This window comes from Pipistrellus kuhlii, unplaced genomic scaffold (assembly GCF_014108245.1).
Source record: "Pipistrellus kuhlii isolate mPipKuh1 unplaced genomic scaffold, mPipKuh1.p scaffold_m20_p_9, whole genome shotgun sequence".
Classification (NCBI taxonomy): Eukaryota; Metazoa; Chordata; class Mammalia; order Chiroptera; family Vespertilionidae; genus Pipistrellus; species Pipistrellus kuhlii.
The window spans coordinates 42,796,671-42,814,249 of record NW_023425595.1 but is presented as its reverse complement, the minus strand read 5'-3'; the positions used below and the strand labels follow the sequence as shown (position 1 = coordinate 42,814,249).

Sequence of the window (17,579 nt, the reverse complement as noted above, 5' to 3'; positions counted from 1 at the left end):
GGGAAATAGCCTAAGACTGTTCAGGTATTTGGCCAACAGGAGGCAATAATATATAAATTAAGATCCCCAGAGCTGTCTGACAGCAAGCAGTCATCCTTTGTAGGTTTGGAGAAATGCCTTTAGCCATTCCAGCAGGTGATAACATGTGACTCAGCCCTTGTTGAGTCCCCAAGTTCCATCAACCTTTCGATGAAACTCTTGCAATTATGGCATGGTGATATTGACTTCTGGCATTCATAGTGTAAAGAATTCTCTTAAAGATGATAACACATTGATTTGTTTGATGTTTTATAATTACAAATTACCTTTTTTACAAATTTGATTAAACCTCACAACAGCCCTGTGAACTATGCAAGTAGTAACTCTGGGCCTCAACTCTAGGATGTCTGACATCAGATTTTATCATCTTTCTCTAATGTCAGTTCATGGGGTTGATTATTGACATGTTATATTTTAATCAGTCTGTTAGGCTGAGTTCCAAGTCGAAGACCAATTAACTTATCAAATTGAAAGTAACACAGACCATCTCACATAAACCTTGTAACATGATTTCTGTGTTGGGTAGTGATTGAAATAATTTTCCTGTATTCTTACAAAGATTTTTTTTAAAATATATTTTATTGATTTTTCACAGAGAGGAAGAGAGAGGGATAGAGAGAAACATCGATGAGAGACATCAATCAGCTGCCTCTTGCACACCCCCTACTGGGGATGTGCCCGCAACCAAGGCACATGCCCTTGACTGGAATCGAACCCGGGACCTTTCAGTCTGCAGGCCGATGCTCTATCCACTGAGCCAAACCCGTTTCGGCCAAAGATTTCTTTTTAACAGTATAAAAAATTTTGTATGAAATTGCCAAGACCGGTTTGGCTCAATGGATAGAGCGTCGGCTTGGGGACTGAAGGGTCCCGGGTTCGATTCCGGTCAAGGGCATGTACCTTGGTTGCGGGCATATGCCCAGTAGGGGGTGTGCAAGAGGCAGCTGATCGATGACTCTCTCTCATCGATGTTTCTAACTCTCTATCTCTCTTCCTTCTTCTCTGTACAAAATCAATAAAATATATTTTAAAAAAATTTTTTGAATGAAATGTAATGAGAACCTTCTTTTTAGACATTTTTTATATTTTTTCAGAATTTGGTGTTTTTTTGTTTTGTTTTTAGCAACAAAATTTAATTTGTAAAGAAAAATATTGGTCGAAACCAGTTTGGCTCAGTGGATAGAGCATCGGTCTGAGGACTCAAGGGTCCCAGGTTCGATTTTGGTCTAGGGCACGTACTTTGGTTGTGGGTACATCCCCAGTAGGGAGTGTGCAGGAGGTAGCTGATCGATGTTTCTCTCATCGACGTTTCTAATTCTCTATCCCTCTCCCTTCCTCTCTGTAAAAAAATCAATAAAATATATTTTAAAAAAAATTTAAAAAGAAAAGAAAAATGTTGTTACTGAATTTTAAGTTTTTAATTCTAAATATGCTCTTTGAATTTTCTAGTAGGTTTTTAGATGTATAAGGCCCAGAGATTTGAGAAAGTAATGAAAAATCAAGCCAATAAAGAAAATTAGTTTGGTTTCTTGCCTTCTCTGGGTGGCTCAGTTGGTTGGAGAGTATACCAAAAAAGATTGTGAGTTTGATTCTTGGTCAGAGCACATACCTAGGTTGCAGGTTTGATCCCTGGTCAGGATGTGTATGAGAGGCAACCAATTGATGTTTCTCTCTTACATTGATATTTCTGTCTTAAAAAAAAAAGCAATAAAAACATGTCCTCAGGTGAGGATTAGAAAAAAATTGTTGGGTTTCTTGCATTTCTGTGACAAGTATATTACTTGCTCCTTTATTAAATTAATTTTACATAAAATTTGAATATTTTTGCCACTTATGTGCTTTAGAGTAGAGATTAATGATGCTTGGTATGTGATAAAATGAAAATGAATAATGGTCATTACTGAAGAGTAGTTCTTCAGGTTAGCATTCTTTGCTACATGGGTTTATTTTACTTAGAATTAACATTTGGGAATTTAATGTTGGGGTTTATGATACTGGTAAAGTTTTGATATAAGGGAAAGGAAGCAGCTTACTGTGAATCTGCTAGTGAGAGATGATACATTGTGCATGACTAATATGCTTGAAAAGGAAATTCTAATTTAAAAGGGTAGCAGATAAAGTAAGTGCCAGATGGACCAGTGACTGGAATGAAATTGACCTTCCTCTGAGGTATCCAGTGTTCCTCTGGGAACGACATCTTTGGGTGTTCATGTTTTACTGTTCCTGTAGTAGCACTGAAAAAACCCAGGCTGTAAATTATTGGAGTCATTTCTTGTGAGAAACTCAGAATTTTTTTACTCATCTGGATTTTCTTGAGAGTGTGTGAGCTTTTTTCTAATTATATAGGTTCCCTTCCTTGGAGCTTGGAACACTATATTTTCATCAGTCTGCAATGTCTCTCACCTTTATTGAGAATCCTTTATAAAATCGAACTCTTACTTTAAAAAGAGTGAATATGTGGCCCTAGCCAGTGATCTCAGTGGTTAGAGCATCAGCCCATGCACCAAAGGATTGCAGGTTCTATTCCCAGTCAATGACTTGTGTCTGGTTGCAGGTTCCATTCCTGGTCTAGATCAGGGCATGTGTGTGTCTCTCACATTGTTTCTCTCTGCCTGCCCTCTCTAGATAATCTTTTCTCTACCCTTCCTCCCTCCCTCCCTCTTTCTCTAAAAATCAGTGGGGAAAAAATATCCTCTGGTGAGGATTAACAATAACAACAAAAAGTGTGAATGTGTGTTTAAATCATGTAACTGCTAATAATTCTCTAGGTTACTGTGTAGAATATTTCATATGAAGTACTGGTTTTGACTTCAGTAGTTCATAATTATGTGCCTATTGGTTGCCAGATCATTTCATAACCAGGTTATAAAGTGAAATGTTTGGCAAAAAGCCAAATTACCTTTGTCCAATTATTCTAGGGCGACAACACTTTCTAATGCAGTCTCTTCCCTGGCAAGTACTGGCTTGTCTCTTACCAAAGTGGATGAAAGGGAAAAGCAGGCAGCATTAGAGGAAGAACAGGCTCGTTTAAAAGCTTTAAAGGTAGGTGTTTGCATTCTTTTTATTTGGAAAAACAAATACGGGTGTTCATAAAATAATTAGGACCTCTATAGAGACTAATAGTATTTAATGTATAGTTGTTCAAATGAGATAAAACTCAGTACTTAGTCTAATTTTTGGTCCTAAAATTGGATGACTAATAAACAGAGAATACCTTTCTGCTATCAGAACAAAATTAGAAAATACTTTTGTTTAGAGAACTTATAAACAAATCTGCTTCTAGAACCCTTATGGTAGCTTCCTTTCTCGATAGGAACAGCGCCTAAAAGAACTTGCAAAGAAACCTCATACCTCTTTAACAACTGCAGCCTCTCCTGTGTCCACCTCAGCAGGGGGTATAATGACTGTACCAGCCATTGACCTGTTTTCTACCCCTAGTTCATCTAACAGGTAAGTGGAGAGGTTAAAGATTTCTATTGAATACTTAGATTTAAAACTTCTAATGGAAGTTTTGTATAACTTTTTAAGTTTAATTTGTTTTATCATTTGTAATAAAAAATTCATACAAGGGAGGTACTGATAAGTGGTTGTATAGGTATAATCCTAACATAAAAACCCAGGGTCTATAATGCTCAAAATGACTTAAGGATCAACCAACTAGAAGTCAGTCCTGCAGTCAGTGCTGGGTTGCCATGGCTGCAACTGACTCCCAAGGGGACTGCAGATCAGGCCCGAAGAGAGGCCTGGAGAAAGAAGCAGGGTCTGATCTGTAGCCTCTGTGGCAGCTGTTGATCAGCCTTTGCCTCTCTCTTTCTCTGGGGCCTGGCCAGTAGCTGAGCCTCTCTCTCTGGGCCTCCACGAGGGCTGGTGATTAGCCCCTCCTCTCTGATCAGGCCTGGAGATGCTAACTGGCATAGAAACTGACCAATCAGAACCAAATCTGGGTGAATGTCAGGAGCCAGTGGCTGCTTAGGAGACAGAGCTTTTGATGCTGACTGGCATAGAAACCAACTAGTCAGAACCCAATCTTAGGTGAACTGTGAAAGCAAAACCTAAGGTGATGACTGAGAAGGGGTTTTAAGAGCAACCGCTGTTTGGGATAAGGTGTAAGAAAGCAGTTCAATTTTTTAATGACCAGTTTGGCAATATAGTGCATATGGTTGGCTATCAGTCCAGATAGAGGGATTATGTATTTTTGTCTGCCAAGAGCATCTCCTCCTGCTGAAAAAGCCCCTCCCCCCAATCTAAGCAATCCTATTTTCTATAATCTGTCTATACTAATAAAAAGGTAATATGCTAATTAGACCAGGTTGACTGATGGCCAACTTCCTTCCAGAAAAGCCATAGTGATGGGGACAGAGGCAGTTAGGGGTGATCAAGCTGGCATGGGAGGGCAAGTTAGGGTCAAGATCAGGCTGGCAGGGCAGGGCAGTTGGGGGCAACCAGACTGGCATGGGAGGGCAGTTGGGGGCAAGAGCAGGCCAGCAGGGGAGGGCAGTTGGGGGCAACCAGGCCAGTAGGTAGAGGCAGGGCAATTAGGCAGGCAGAGAGGTTAGGGGCGATCAGGCAGGCAGGTGGAGGGGGTGGGGCCATCAGGCAGGCAGACAGGTGAGTAATTAGGAGCCAGTGGTCCCAGATTTCGAGAGGGATGTCCACTGCCAGTTTAGGCCTGATCCTGGGCTCTCGGGCTGTGATAGAGTACAGGCTGGCCTTAAGGGACCCCTCCCCCTCTGTGAGTGCACGAATTTCATGTCCCAGGCCTCTAGTTTATAATTGAAATAGAGTAGATTATCTCTTGGCAAACATGTCATTGCTTATAAACACATTTATGAGGTGTCTAATGGTTCAAGACCCCTTATAACTGTGCGAGGTGTGTGTGTGTGTGTGTGTGTGAAAGAGAGAGAGAGAGAGAGAGAGAGAGAGAGAGAGAGAGAGAGAGAGAGAGAGAGAGACATGTATTTCAAAATATCCTTTCATTGGGTATTAAATGTCTTTTTCATGTCCATTCCTTGGTGTTAAACTCAGTAGTCTGGAGCACAGTAATAGTCTAGTTGCCTACTGAAGCCTAACAGATCAATATCAATAATCTTGTTACTTAATTTAAGCTACTTAATATTTCTAGGCAAATTAAAATAATTGGCTTTTTCAAATCTGTTCTGTCTTTTACTTCATAGTGGTTTAAAATAGAAGTGTGGAAGTCAGATTGCGGTTTGAATCCTGACTTTGTTAATAATCTTTTTTTTTTTTTTTTAACCTCAGTTTCTAAAGAAGGTAATGTATAGTACAGTATAGGTCAGAGTTTCTCAATATTAAGTAAGCATCAGAATCACCTGGAGGGTTAATTAAACCACAGATGTCTTAGTTCCACCCTGAGTTTCTGGTGTGGGGGGAGAACCAAGAATTTTCATTTTCAACAGGCTCCTAAATTTAGCACACAGTGTTTAGCTCCCTAAAGTTTCAGTTGTTTAGTGAATTTAGTTATGTGTTTTTCTTTCAGCTTTCTTTTTTGCTTTCCTTTTATATGCCACTTTCCTTAATCCCCAACAAAATGACATTGAACCCATTATTACATTTTCCACTTGGGGACCTTGAAAAGAAGTTTGTTTTAGGGGAAATGAATGGGAAAGAATGTTGAATGTTTGAGGATTAAAAAATATTTTTTTCATCTAATTTGACTTTGTTTTATTTTACTTAATCTACTCAGAAGTTTTCACCTTTTTTATAGTAATTAAGAGCAAATCTTACAGCCTGTTATAGAATGCTTATTGCATATTCTAAATGTATTTGTACTTGTACTTAACCAATGTATAAAAAATTTTTTTGTATCTAAAAGACATTTCTTTAAAACAGTTTTAAGTGTAAATTACAAGTGATCTAAGCTGTGGTACGCTAATGCTTCAGTGCATGGAAATCCTAGGATTGTTTTTTGAGTTATTCCTTAATTACATAAAAGTCTTGTGGTAAAAAATATATAAGCATTCCCCTCTGGAGTTGTGTAATGGATGGGTGTTGTAAATTTATAGCTAGTTGCATGTATAATTTTCTCCTGAATTATTGACATGTTTGGAGTATGAAGCAGTAGAGGTGACGTTAATAGATATTTTACTTTGTGTATGTGTATTGATATTGCAAATGCAATTGAAATTCTTTGAAGATTAAAAGAAAGAAAACAATTTAAAAAAAATTAAAATTGCCGTGATATTTCATATTTTGAATCATGTCATTTAGATTCATTTCAATAAGAAAATCAGTACTTTACTGGGGAAGTTACTGATTTTTTCCTGAAGGGTAATTATTACTTGAATTCTCTGCAAAGTAAAAATATGGTTACTTGAATATTTTTCTAGGCCTTCTTAGAAATATGCTGGTGTGTGAAGGATATGCCATTGTTATCTTACTGAAACTATTCCTCCTGAGATTTACATTTTGAGACTTTCTCTCAGTTTTGTTTGTAATGTTTTTATTTACTTGGGAAAAGGGAGTGACTAAGTGGCAAAGTTTATCTAATCATCTTTTCAAAATATCTTCCTAGCTCATCAAAGCTACCAAATGATTTGCTTGATTTGCAACAACCAACTTTTCACCCACCTGGACTTTCTATGACAGCTACTTCTCAGGTAGCAAGTACGTGGGGAGGTAAGCATTAATGAACTCCATATATTGTACAGGCATCTTCCCTCCCTATTCCTATTCTGTGGTATTTTATTTATTTGCATAGCTTTGATTATACTTGATACATGAGAACTTAAAAAAATAATTAAATGGCAATAAAGTATTTGCCCTTTGCAGACATGTTTAATTATAAATGTAATTTTAGAATTGATGTTCAATTAAATTATTACTCATTGTTGACTTTCTATTCCATAATCAGAAAATGTGTAATAGTCATTTTACTTTTGGTATAGAAAAAATAATTATTTGGAGGGGGGGAAAAACTCATCTTGTGTAAGTATATAATAAAGTTCAAATAAAACTCAGATGGTGTTATCAGGCAATGAATGAACTATGTTCTGATGGGAAGTGTCATGACAAAGTTTATATACTACTGGTACTTATATTTAAAATATTGATTTAATTCAGACCTATAAGATTTTGGTATTCCAAGATTTTCCTCCTAGTACCAACAGGAATATTTATCTTTGATGACTATATCATGACCATGACCATGGCATCTTTAAAGGGGTGAGCCTCGTCTATGTCAGTTTTTAAGCAATTTTGCTTAGATATTAAGTATGCTTTCAAATCATTTCCTTTGGTAAATTTTAGTACTTCTATTTGTTAGTATATGTGTAAGTATTATTTTATAAACATTCAAAAAATATTTGGGAGGGAAAGGAGATATTCTGAGAAAGGGCACTGTCTAGGGCAGCGGTTGCTAACCTTTCATACCTGATGGACCACCAGTGGCCCTAGGACCATCAGTTGGCGACTGCTGGTCTTGGGAACTATAGAGAATGGCAAACTTACTTTAAAATTTATATGTGGCTCATATGTAAAATCTGAATTGATTGTCTCTCTCATATCAAAGATAAAGAACATAGTGAGTTTTTATGACATATGAATTAGACTTTTTGCATCTTTGTTTTAATAATTTGAGTTTTAAGAACTTTTATGTTTTGTGTTTTTTATAATTATTTCTTAAGGCTCCCTTTTGTGTAATAGAATATAATCTATGTGAAGGTAGATGTTTTCAAATACTTTTCAGGGCTCTACCCCCAATATCTGATTTATAATAAGTACTTTATAAATACTTGTTGAATGGCATTTTCTTTACTTTGAGACTGGGTCATTTCTGGTTCAAAATATTGGTCAGGGAACAGCAGGAGTAGTGAAACACTAAAACACTAGATTTTTAGACTCATTTTGTGAGCCATAACTTAGTTAAAACTAGTGGTTTCTGGAGGCAAGTGTAAATTTGCTAAATCTTGAGATCTGGGAGTAGTAGTTTCTAAAAATTATAACCTACTTTAGAGTCAATAAATATTTTAGATTTAGCTAAGTGAACTGTAGACAGCTAATTTAGATTAAAGAAAGGAGTTTCTTAATATTCTAATTAGTTCTAGTTTTGGGATTTTTAATCTTCCAAAACTTACATGCTTATTTTTTGTTCATTATAAATTACTTTAGGAAAGGGTAGTAGAAATAGAATGGCTGTTTAAGCAATTTCAGCTTGCTTCCCATTTTGGGGGAAAAAAAAAAAAAGAGTAGTTTTTCTAAGTTAAAGCTGAGACATTGTCTTTCTCAATAGATGAAAAATTTTTACAAAAGGCTAATGAAAATTAATATAACATTTCAAAACTTAATTCTGAAATTATTTTGTCTGGATACCATATATCATTAATTCTAACAATGACAAGTTAAAGTTTTTGCTTGGAATTATTTTGAGCTCATATGTGAAGGCAAATAAACTGCTGCTATAGGAGAATAAGTTTAACTAATTTCAGCCTGTAAGAATTGTTCTATGTCCTGTGATGAGAAATATCCATAGCCATCTATTTGTGAATAGAATATGTTGAAGTACATTTATTTATGTTTTCTTTTTCTGTTTTTGTTTATTTTGGCTTTTGTACTATTTTCATCATAATTTTCCCCATATTTTAACATTAGGCTTGCTGTGTACAAGTGAGACTATTAAAAATGTTTTTTTAAAAGTATATATATATTTGTGGATAAAAGTGGATTAAGATAAATTAATAAGTCTTATATATAAGAAGCTTTGATCATAATGATAAATCTTTAAAAGGTTTTTGAAATTAAGCATTTACCTGAACATTTGAAATATGTATCATTTTGCATTGTTTGTTTTTATAGCATGTGACAAAACAAAGATGATTATTTTTTATTCTAAAATCTCATTCTATTCTTATCTTTTCATTCACTAAAGATGGGTGTTAATAGATTTGGTATTTAATTTAGTTCTTATTCTTACCATAAACACCACAGACATTATACATATTTCCGAGTACAGATTAGTTAGTGATACAGAGTTAAAGGGAGGTAAGAGTTGTATGCTTATGTGAAGGCATTTAAGATTCCACCAAAAAGAGAGAGAACATAAGCTTCCCTGTTCCTCTCATTGCATTATTAACGAACCTTTGATTTTTAAAGAAGTGTTCTGGACTCTAAACAAGCACTTGATATTGAATACTAGTATCTCAGAAGATTTATGTTGTCATCACTAAGAAAACTGAATTACAACAGGAAAACAATACAATATTATCAACTCAGTGCACTTTGTATATTTTAAGCAAGATTTCTAAACTTAATTCAGGCAAAAAAAACAATTATCTATTCTGAAGTTTAATTTGCTTTAAGTCCCAACTAGCATGAAACAACATTTTATGAAAAAAAATAAATTTTCTGTGTATAAAGAGTATTTAGAATCTCAAGACTATAATATGACTGGACAGGTTTTATTTTAATCGTTTTTTTTGGATTATTCTTCTATGACTCTAGTATAACAAAATTAAACTTCCAAATAAATAATGATTTAAAATAATGGAAAATTCATTTTTAAAAAGTTTTAAGAACTTAAAGTTACCTGTCTAATGAGTAAATTTAAGTTGGAAACTAGCTGGGATTTTTTTGTTTTAATGAATGTTTTTATTATTTGTTTTATAGTAACTGTTTGTTCATTAACATCATATAGAGTACCTGTCGTGTTTTGAAAAGTAGATAAGAACTGGTTTTTCTAATTGTCTGATTGACTTGAATACACATGCACTTACACGTATGTGCATATTCTTCTTGAGGATGTTTTGCTTAATAGAAAATGATTGATAGTATGTGCTTAGGCAAAACACTTATCAATCAGTAGAATAGCAGATAACTAATAGTGTCCTTTCCTGAACATGTTTTTTCTCATAAAAGTGGATCTGTTCTAAAATTGTGTGGGTTTTTTTTTAATGACTTCTCTCATGGCTTTTTTTTTGCATAGAAATCTAGAGAGTTTTTTGTTGTTGTTGCTTATTGTCCAACAAAGTATGATGTACTATAAAAAGTAAATGTTTAAAAATAGCACCGTCAACTGAACCAATCAACTCTAAACTTAAATGAGCTTCTTATACAAGAAGGAGTTAGAGAAGTCATCATTATATGTTTATTTTAGTACAAAAAATACAATATATATATATTTTTTCTACCGTTTATTTCTGAATTATTATTTTTTGAATCTTTTCCCTCATTGCTCATATATCCTCTCTCTGCTACTGTAGATGTTATTGATGATGCCATTCCAAACTTAATATAGGAAATATGTTAACATGATTTCATCTGCGTTTGAATAGTATACCAGTGAACTTTGATATTTTTGTAGGACTTGACTTTTGGCCATGAATTGATATTCCATACTAATGCTTATTTTCTAGAAAGGTCCTTAAATGATACAAAAATTTTAAAAAATTTAAAAGATTTATGATATTTAAGCCAGTGACCTCAACATTTTCTTTATATTTTTCTTTTGTAAACAGTTGTGGGGTTTGTGGAACACTTGTCTTGAATTTATTGATTTTATGGAAAGTATGTGTATATCATAGTGAGTGAGTGGGTCTTAGGCCATTGCTGCCTTCTTGTTCCATCATACATCCTTAGAGAAAAATACAGTGCTTGATATTCTTTAGGTACCATGGTCGTCTTCACTGAGGGTCACAAACTAGAATAGACAACAGGTTGTTTTCTTGTCATTTTTTTATTGTGTTGTAAGAAAAAATTATACTATATTTTTGCTACTCTTTGTTTTTTCCTCACTCTGTTTACTTAAGGTAGGATAAATGGCTTTCTATCATTAGAATAATGATTATTTTGAATCAGATATAGGTACAGGAAATGCCTGATTATAAAACAACTTTACATATAGAACTTGATAATAGTATATATATATATACTAACATTCTAATAGGGAAAAATACCTTTTTATTTCTTCAGTAACAAATAACATTACCTTCCTTTAATTTTAAAGCCAAATCTTTAAAACTCTTAGCTTGGCCTATGAAGCTCTTTACAGTCTACTGTAAATGGCCAATCTTTAGCCTCTGTTCCTAATTTTCATAAAATACTTTTCCCCGTCATTGGATCTTTTCTTCATCTTTATTTTCTTATTTCCTACCTCTGAACTTATACAAGAGCTATTAATTTTTTGAGTAAACATAGGTTTGCCACAAGTCAATACATGTCCCACCTAGAGTGAGGAACATGATGTAAGATGGATGGCCGTTTTACAGAAGCATTTTGTTTATTATTCCTTTTTAACTACCTGATGGTGGCTTCCTAATGCTGGAAAGCAGATCTATTCTTAATTTGCTACCATTAATGGACACATAAATATATGTTTTTTTTCCGGAGGATTCAATTTAAAATATGTTAAAATGCAGTTCTTCCATCTTGGTGATTAGGTGTTTTTGCATGTAAGGTTAATAAGCAGTAATATAGCCACTACTTTTCACTTTGCATCTTTTGACTAATTACAATACTAATTAATTTACTTCCTTTCTTCATTTTGTTGAAATGCACTTGGACTACACAGATCCTTTCTCTGCTACTGTAGATGCTGTTGATGATGCCATTCCAAACTTAAATCCTTTCATCACAAGTAGTGGTGATGTTTACCTTCCTATTCCTGCAGATGTACCCACTTTTACTACTAGGACACCTACTCATGAAATGTTTGTTGGTAAAGTACCATTTAACCTTTCTTTCCAATTAATGTTTATACTGCCTACTTTTTTTTTTTTTTTAATGTATCCATTAATTATTTTTTAAGCATTGCAATAATTATTTTAAATTTTGATATCAAATTTAAAAATAACAATAGCTATAATATAGTGAGGTTTTTAAATTGATACTAGTATCCCTGGTTTTATTTAATTCAAGTTTTTAGGTAAGAAAAGTTCTTTTGAAGTTACACTTTCTTAAGTGTTTTGTTCTCTATTATGTTGCAATACTCAAGCTGTCTAGCATCACATGCTAAATCCTATCTATTAGTTAAGATAATTGGTTCTTAGGAGAGTTGATGGAAGAGTAATATCTCTTAAACTTACATACATGTTCATGTGTGCTTATATTTCTCCTCTGTATGTGGGAGATAGGCTTATTATATTAGGAACTGTCTTAGTCTTCTTCCCCCCTCCTTTTGAAAATACATATTTTTTACCTTTTATTTCTGAATTATTTTTTCTGAATCTTTTCTATTTGTGAATAGTACAATCTATGCATGCCCTTAAATGTCTCATGTTATTGTTAGCCTTAAGGTAAATGAAAAGTGGAAACTGAAAAGCAATTGGCTAAGTGACTTTTAATTGCCGTATGAAAATCCATTAAAAGTCAAAATTTCACACCAGAATTATACAAGAAGAGTAAGTTTTTAAGTATATTCAAAACCAAAATGTTTTTGAATCCTGCTAAAACGATGCTAATCCTGCCTAAAAAGATGGTGAAACTGCTTTTATACACTTCAACAAAATAGCTTAAGGTGACACAAATTTAAATCTTTGATTAAAGTAACATGCAGAAAGTCATCTATGAACCTATACTCTGCATACTCTGTTAGATATATCTGAAAGAAAGGGAGGAAGGAAGGTGACTAGAAAGTAATAGTTGGAGAATTGAGAAAGTTCCAATGCAGGAGCTCTGGTTATATATAACTAGTCTGATAGCTACAACCCATAATTATTGATTGCAATAATTCCTTTGTGTCATTGTAATGCATTAAAAATTATATAAAAAGTGGTTGAAACTAAATTTCACATTTTGTTATTCTTTAGAAAATTTGTCAAATGGAATACCTTATTTGCTTGATAATAGGGGTTACTAGAGTTACCCTTGAGTACTTTTTTTTTCTTACAAGTTTATATTTACTCTGTATGAACAAGTATATGTTTAGTAAATATGGCTGTTTGTATCTTTTTAGTCAGTTTTCTTAATTTGAGATATAAAACAAATGTCTTTGCTTTGGGGCCATGTGTTATTTCCATATTTTAGGTTAGAACAATGCATGGGCTTCAGGCTGTCACATCTATTTGCACCTTTAAGCTAAAGTTCCTGGCTATTTCACATTTAAACAGAAGCAGAATAAAAAAGAAATAAAAGCCATTGTTAAAGTATTAGTTATTATTTTGGCTCCTCAAGGAAAGTCTGTACCAAGTTTAAGATCTATCAGTTGAGACAAGAGGAAGACTAGAAAGCAAAGCTGATTAGTAAAGTTGATGGCCATATATTCCAAGATTAGTAGGTACATCCTATCATATTATAATAAAAGGCTAATATGCAAATTGACTGAGTGGTGGAATGACTGGTTGCTGCTCTCTAGTGGTCAGTGCACCATAAGCCAGGCTTATGGCTGGCGAGCACAGTGGTGGTGGCTGGAGCCTTTCTCGCCTGTGCTGCAGCATTAAGGATGTCCAACTGCTGGCTTAGGCCTGCTCCCCATGTGGAGTAGGCCTAAGCTGTCAGTCGGACATCCCCCGAATGCTCCTGGACTGTGAGAGGGCGCAGGCTGGGTGGAGGAATGCCCTGACCCCGAGTGCATGAATTTTGTGCAGCAGGCTTCTAGTTTAAAAATAAAAATCATAAAATTGATTAATTCAGAGTTTTCAAAGACCCTAAGAGAATATTTGGCCCAGTTCTCAACTCTCAACTCTCATTTTATGGATCACCTGAGTGCCAGAAAAGTTAAATGCACCAAGATAACTCAATTTTTGGTAGCAAATCTTGAAGCAGATTTGCTCTGCAGTGCTCTTTCCCTTATGGAAGTACAGATTTAAATCCTTATATGCTCTTTCTCAGAGCAAATAGTTTAAATGAAAGTTAAAGTATACTTTATTTAAAAATCTGCTAAGTTTTGTCATTAGAGAAAAAAATGTATTTTTAAAAATGAAAATGAGTACAAAAGGGGAAACTAACCATTAGGCATTAGTCTAGAACAAGGGTCAGCAAACTTATTCTTAAAAGGTAAGATTGTAGCCGGGACCGGTTTGGCTCAGTGGATAGAGCGTCGGCCTGCGGACTAAAAGGTCCCGGGTTCGATTCCGGGCAAGGGCATGTACCATGGTTGCGGGCATTTAACTTTTCTGGCACTCAGGTGATCATCCAGTAGGGGGTGTGCAAGAGGCAGCTGATCGATGATTCTCTCTCATCGATGTTTCTAGCTCTCTATCCCTCTCTCTGAAAAATCAATAAAATATATATTTTAAAAAAAGGTAAGATTGTAACCCTAGCCAGTTTGTGTTGTGGTTAGAGCGTTGGCCCATGGACTAAAGGGCTCAGGGTTCAATTCCGGTCAAGTGCACATACCTTGTTTGTAGGCTCCATCCCTGGTCCTGGCCAAGGCACTTGTGGGAGGCAAGTGATTGATGTTTTCTCTGTTTCTATATCTTTCCCTCCCTTCCACTCTCTCTAAAAATCAATGGAAAAATATCCACAGGTGAGGATTTTTTTTTAAAACAGTCAGATTGTAAATATTTTTGGCTGGTGAACCAAATCATTGTCACAGCTACTCAACTATGACAGTATAGTTTAAAAGCGACCATAGAAAATACATAAACATATGAGCTTGACTGTGTTCCAAAACTGTATTCACAAAGGTGTAGTCTGCTGATGCCTGTCCCAGAAAAGGCTGTTTAATAAGATGACTTAAAACTTAAAAAGTTCTGAGGAGTAAGTTGTGTAATAAAAAATGCCAAGAGTTTTTTATTCAGAGTAAGAACATGAAAGGATCACCCAAGGTGTAGCATTCCTAGAGCTGCATTGCCTAATTAGCTACTGACCACATATGTCATTTAAACTTTAATTAATTAAAAATAAATGTTAAAATTAATTTTACTTTGTAAGTTGTACTAGCCACATTTTTTATTCAATGGGATGTGTGACTAGCGTCTACCATATTGTACAGGACGAAATTGTAGAACATTTCTGTTATTAGAAAGTTCTGTTGGCTAGTTCTGCTCTAGAACAGTGGCAAGCAAACTTTTTGTGTAAAGAGCCAGATAGTAAATACTTTAGTCGTTATAGAATGCATAAAAATCTCAACTGTATATTCATTTTTTTCTTTCCTTCTTTGTTGTATCTTTTTCTTTCCTGTCACTTTTTTAAATAACCTCTAAAAATGTAAAAACGATTTCAGCTCACATGGGCTTGTAAAAATAGGCCATAGCCTGTAGTTTGTCAACCCCTGCTCTTTAGGATTGAGAACAACCCAGAAAAATCAGAGAACAGCTTACGATACCCTCCAGCCCTTCTAGAGGAAGACAACAATCTGATGTGATGCTTAGGGCAGCGTTTTTCAACCGCTGTTCCAGGGCACACTAGTGTGCCATAGGTGCAGACAAGACAAGAATTTTATAATTTTTCACTATTTTGTTTACTTAATATTTCATAATAAAGTAATTATAAAATACTTTCTTTGTGTTTATTTGATTCCTATTCAAGAGAATTACTTTATATATAGTCAATATAGGCACAGAGTTAAATTTTTTAACATTTTCTAATGGTGGTGTGCCTCGTGATTTTTTTCATGAAACAAGTGTGCCTTTGCCCAAAAAGGTTGAAAAACACTGGCTTAGGGTACTAGGTGGCCTTTTCTTATTAAAAGAATACTGAATTATAAGTCAAGGCGAGTGGATTGTCCCAGCTATGGCATGTCAATGAACTTGTCTAGACTTGCTTCAAAGAGGACATTAGAAGACAGGTTAATATTAGCTATAAAGCCAGTTGCTTCATATTTTTAAAATCTAAACATGCAGTGTTGGTTAATTCTTGTCAATATAATATGTTTATATATTTTGTTTATTTTTATTCACTCCATTCTACTTTTGTTTATTCCTACTCTGTGCTTCTCCCAAATCCCACCCCAAATCCTTGGCCCTGTCCCCACCCTCATATGCCTTGTTAGATTCCTTTTTTTTTTTTTTTTTTTGGTATTCAAGCTTATCTTAATACTGCCCTTATGTGCCATGACCTTTCTATAGTAGCTGGTTTATTTTAAGGTAGGTAATGGTATCTCTAAAATTAATCAATTTGTATAAAAGGGATTTTTTTATTGTTTTTCTTAAAATGAATCTTTAAAATATTTGTAAGAAAAATACTTTTTTGCTTTCAAAGAACAAAATAATTTTTGCCAAATTTTGTTTACTTAATTAAACACATTATTGTTTTGTGTTATCTTTCAGTTACTTTAATTTATACTCAAAACTTTAAAATTCTCAGAAAAGGTAATAACATTTTAATATTGCAAGCTTATAGAATTTATAACTCTTTGGATCAGTGTTAATGATAGAACAGTAGATAATTTTTACTTAGAATTGTTGCACCAGGTGTTAGGGAAATTTCATTGGAAAGAAGCATGCTTTTCTAGCACTATGCAAAGGGCATTGAAATGGGATGCAGTTTCCAGGGAGGTGTGGCCAATTTGTATTCATTTGTGTTTTTCCAAATATATTCTAGGCCAGTGCTCAAGCAATAAAACCTCGAAGCCCCGTTGATTTTTTTGTGGGCATAGGAGTTGGTTATCTTAGTTAAGTTGGCATTAAAAAATAGGCTTGAAGAATTGAAGTTTTTGACTGGCAATAAGAATTGGACTTGTTTAAAAGTATTTTAAAATGGCATATCTGAGGGCATTGGATGGAAAGATAATATGTTTGGAATTCAGTGAATTTAGCTTTGGATTCTAGTTCTTTCTAACCTGTGTGACTTTAAGTAAGGATTTAACCTTTCTAAACTTAAGAAAATTGGGATATATCTTGTAGTATTGCTGTGGGGTTTACATATATGACTGTGTTACATCCAACACTATCCCTGGACATAGAATTATTATTAAAACTATTAAAGTCCATCTTGTGTATGTAGATCATTTTGTATTTGGAATGTACTTTTTATCTAATTATTATTTAATCATCAGGTACAATTGTGAGCACTGGTTATTTTTGCATTGCTTTTAGATTATAAAATTGCCAAGAGTTGTTCATTCTTTTGGCAGGCAGTTGCTGTGAAAAGCTCAAGAAGTTAATAAAACTTGAATAGTCCTGTTGAACAGAGATATTTAATTACTATAGCTAAATAATAATTTATTTTTCTAACTACTGATTTATATAAGATGAGATACTTAGGATAAACTGAAAACCCCTACTAGATTCTAGAATCAAACAAATTGGGATTCAAATCTTGGTTTCACCACTTACAAAAATCTTTGATTTTGGATAAGTTATAAAATCTCTTAGTTTCCTCATCTGTAAAATGAGGATGATAATAGTAACTATCATAGGGTTATTATGAGGTTTAAGTAATAAATACCCTGTTTATGTGGTATTAATAAAATAGCAGTTACTTTCACAAAAAAATGAGGCCTCATTTATTACAGAACTACCACCAAAATTCATTAACAACCCAGCCAATTTTTCTTAAAGGTGTAAAGAATTTTTTTCTGTCCCCAAAGATTTCCTTTTAGTTAATATATTATTATCCTTCTAAGATTTGCCCGCAGGGCAGTGATTTCTAAATGTACATCTACAAAGTGGTGATGGGTAGTGACACTTTTTCACAAGGCCTTATGA

The 17,579-nt window shown here is 34.2% G+C and overlaps 1 protein-coding gene and 1 long non-coding RNA gene across 18 annotated transcripts in view; both read left to right on the top strand.

Moving 5' to 3' along the window:
* The window catches only part of PICALM (phosphatidylinositol binding clathrin assembly protein), a 104,346-nt gene that overhangs the window by 59,782 nt on the left and 26,985 nt on the right, over positions 1-17,579 (top strand). For 7 of the 17 annotated variants that reach the window (XM_045577685.1, XM_036428512.2, XM_036428509.2 and 4 more), the window contains 4 exons: positions 2,958-3,081; positions 3,353-3,489; positions 6,572-6,675; positions 11,561-11,707. In XM_045577685.1, the coding sequence (XP_045433641.1) occupies positions 2,958-3,081; positions 3,353-3,489; positions 6,572-6,675; positions 11,561-11,707 (512 nt within the window). The remainder of the gene's footprint in view (positions 1-2,957; positions 3,082-3,352; positions 3,490-6,571; positions 6,676-11,560; positions 11,708-17,579) is intronic. The other 10 variants (XM_036428522.2, XM_036428520.2, XM_036428518.2 and 7 more) reach the window with 2 other exon arrangements.
* LOC118713672 lies at positions 4,734-6,204 on the top strand. The gene is made up of 2 exons (XR_004986353.2): positions 4,734-4,919; positions 4,975-6,204. It is a non-coding gene; the product is annotated as an uncharacterized LOC118713672 (long non-coding RNA).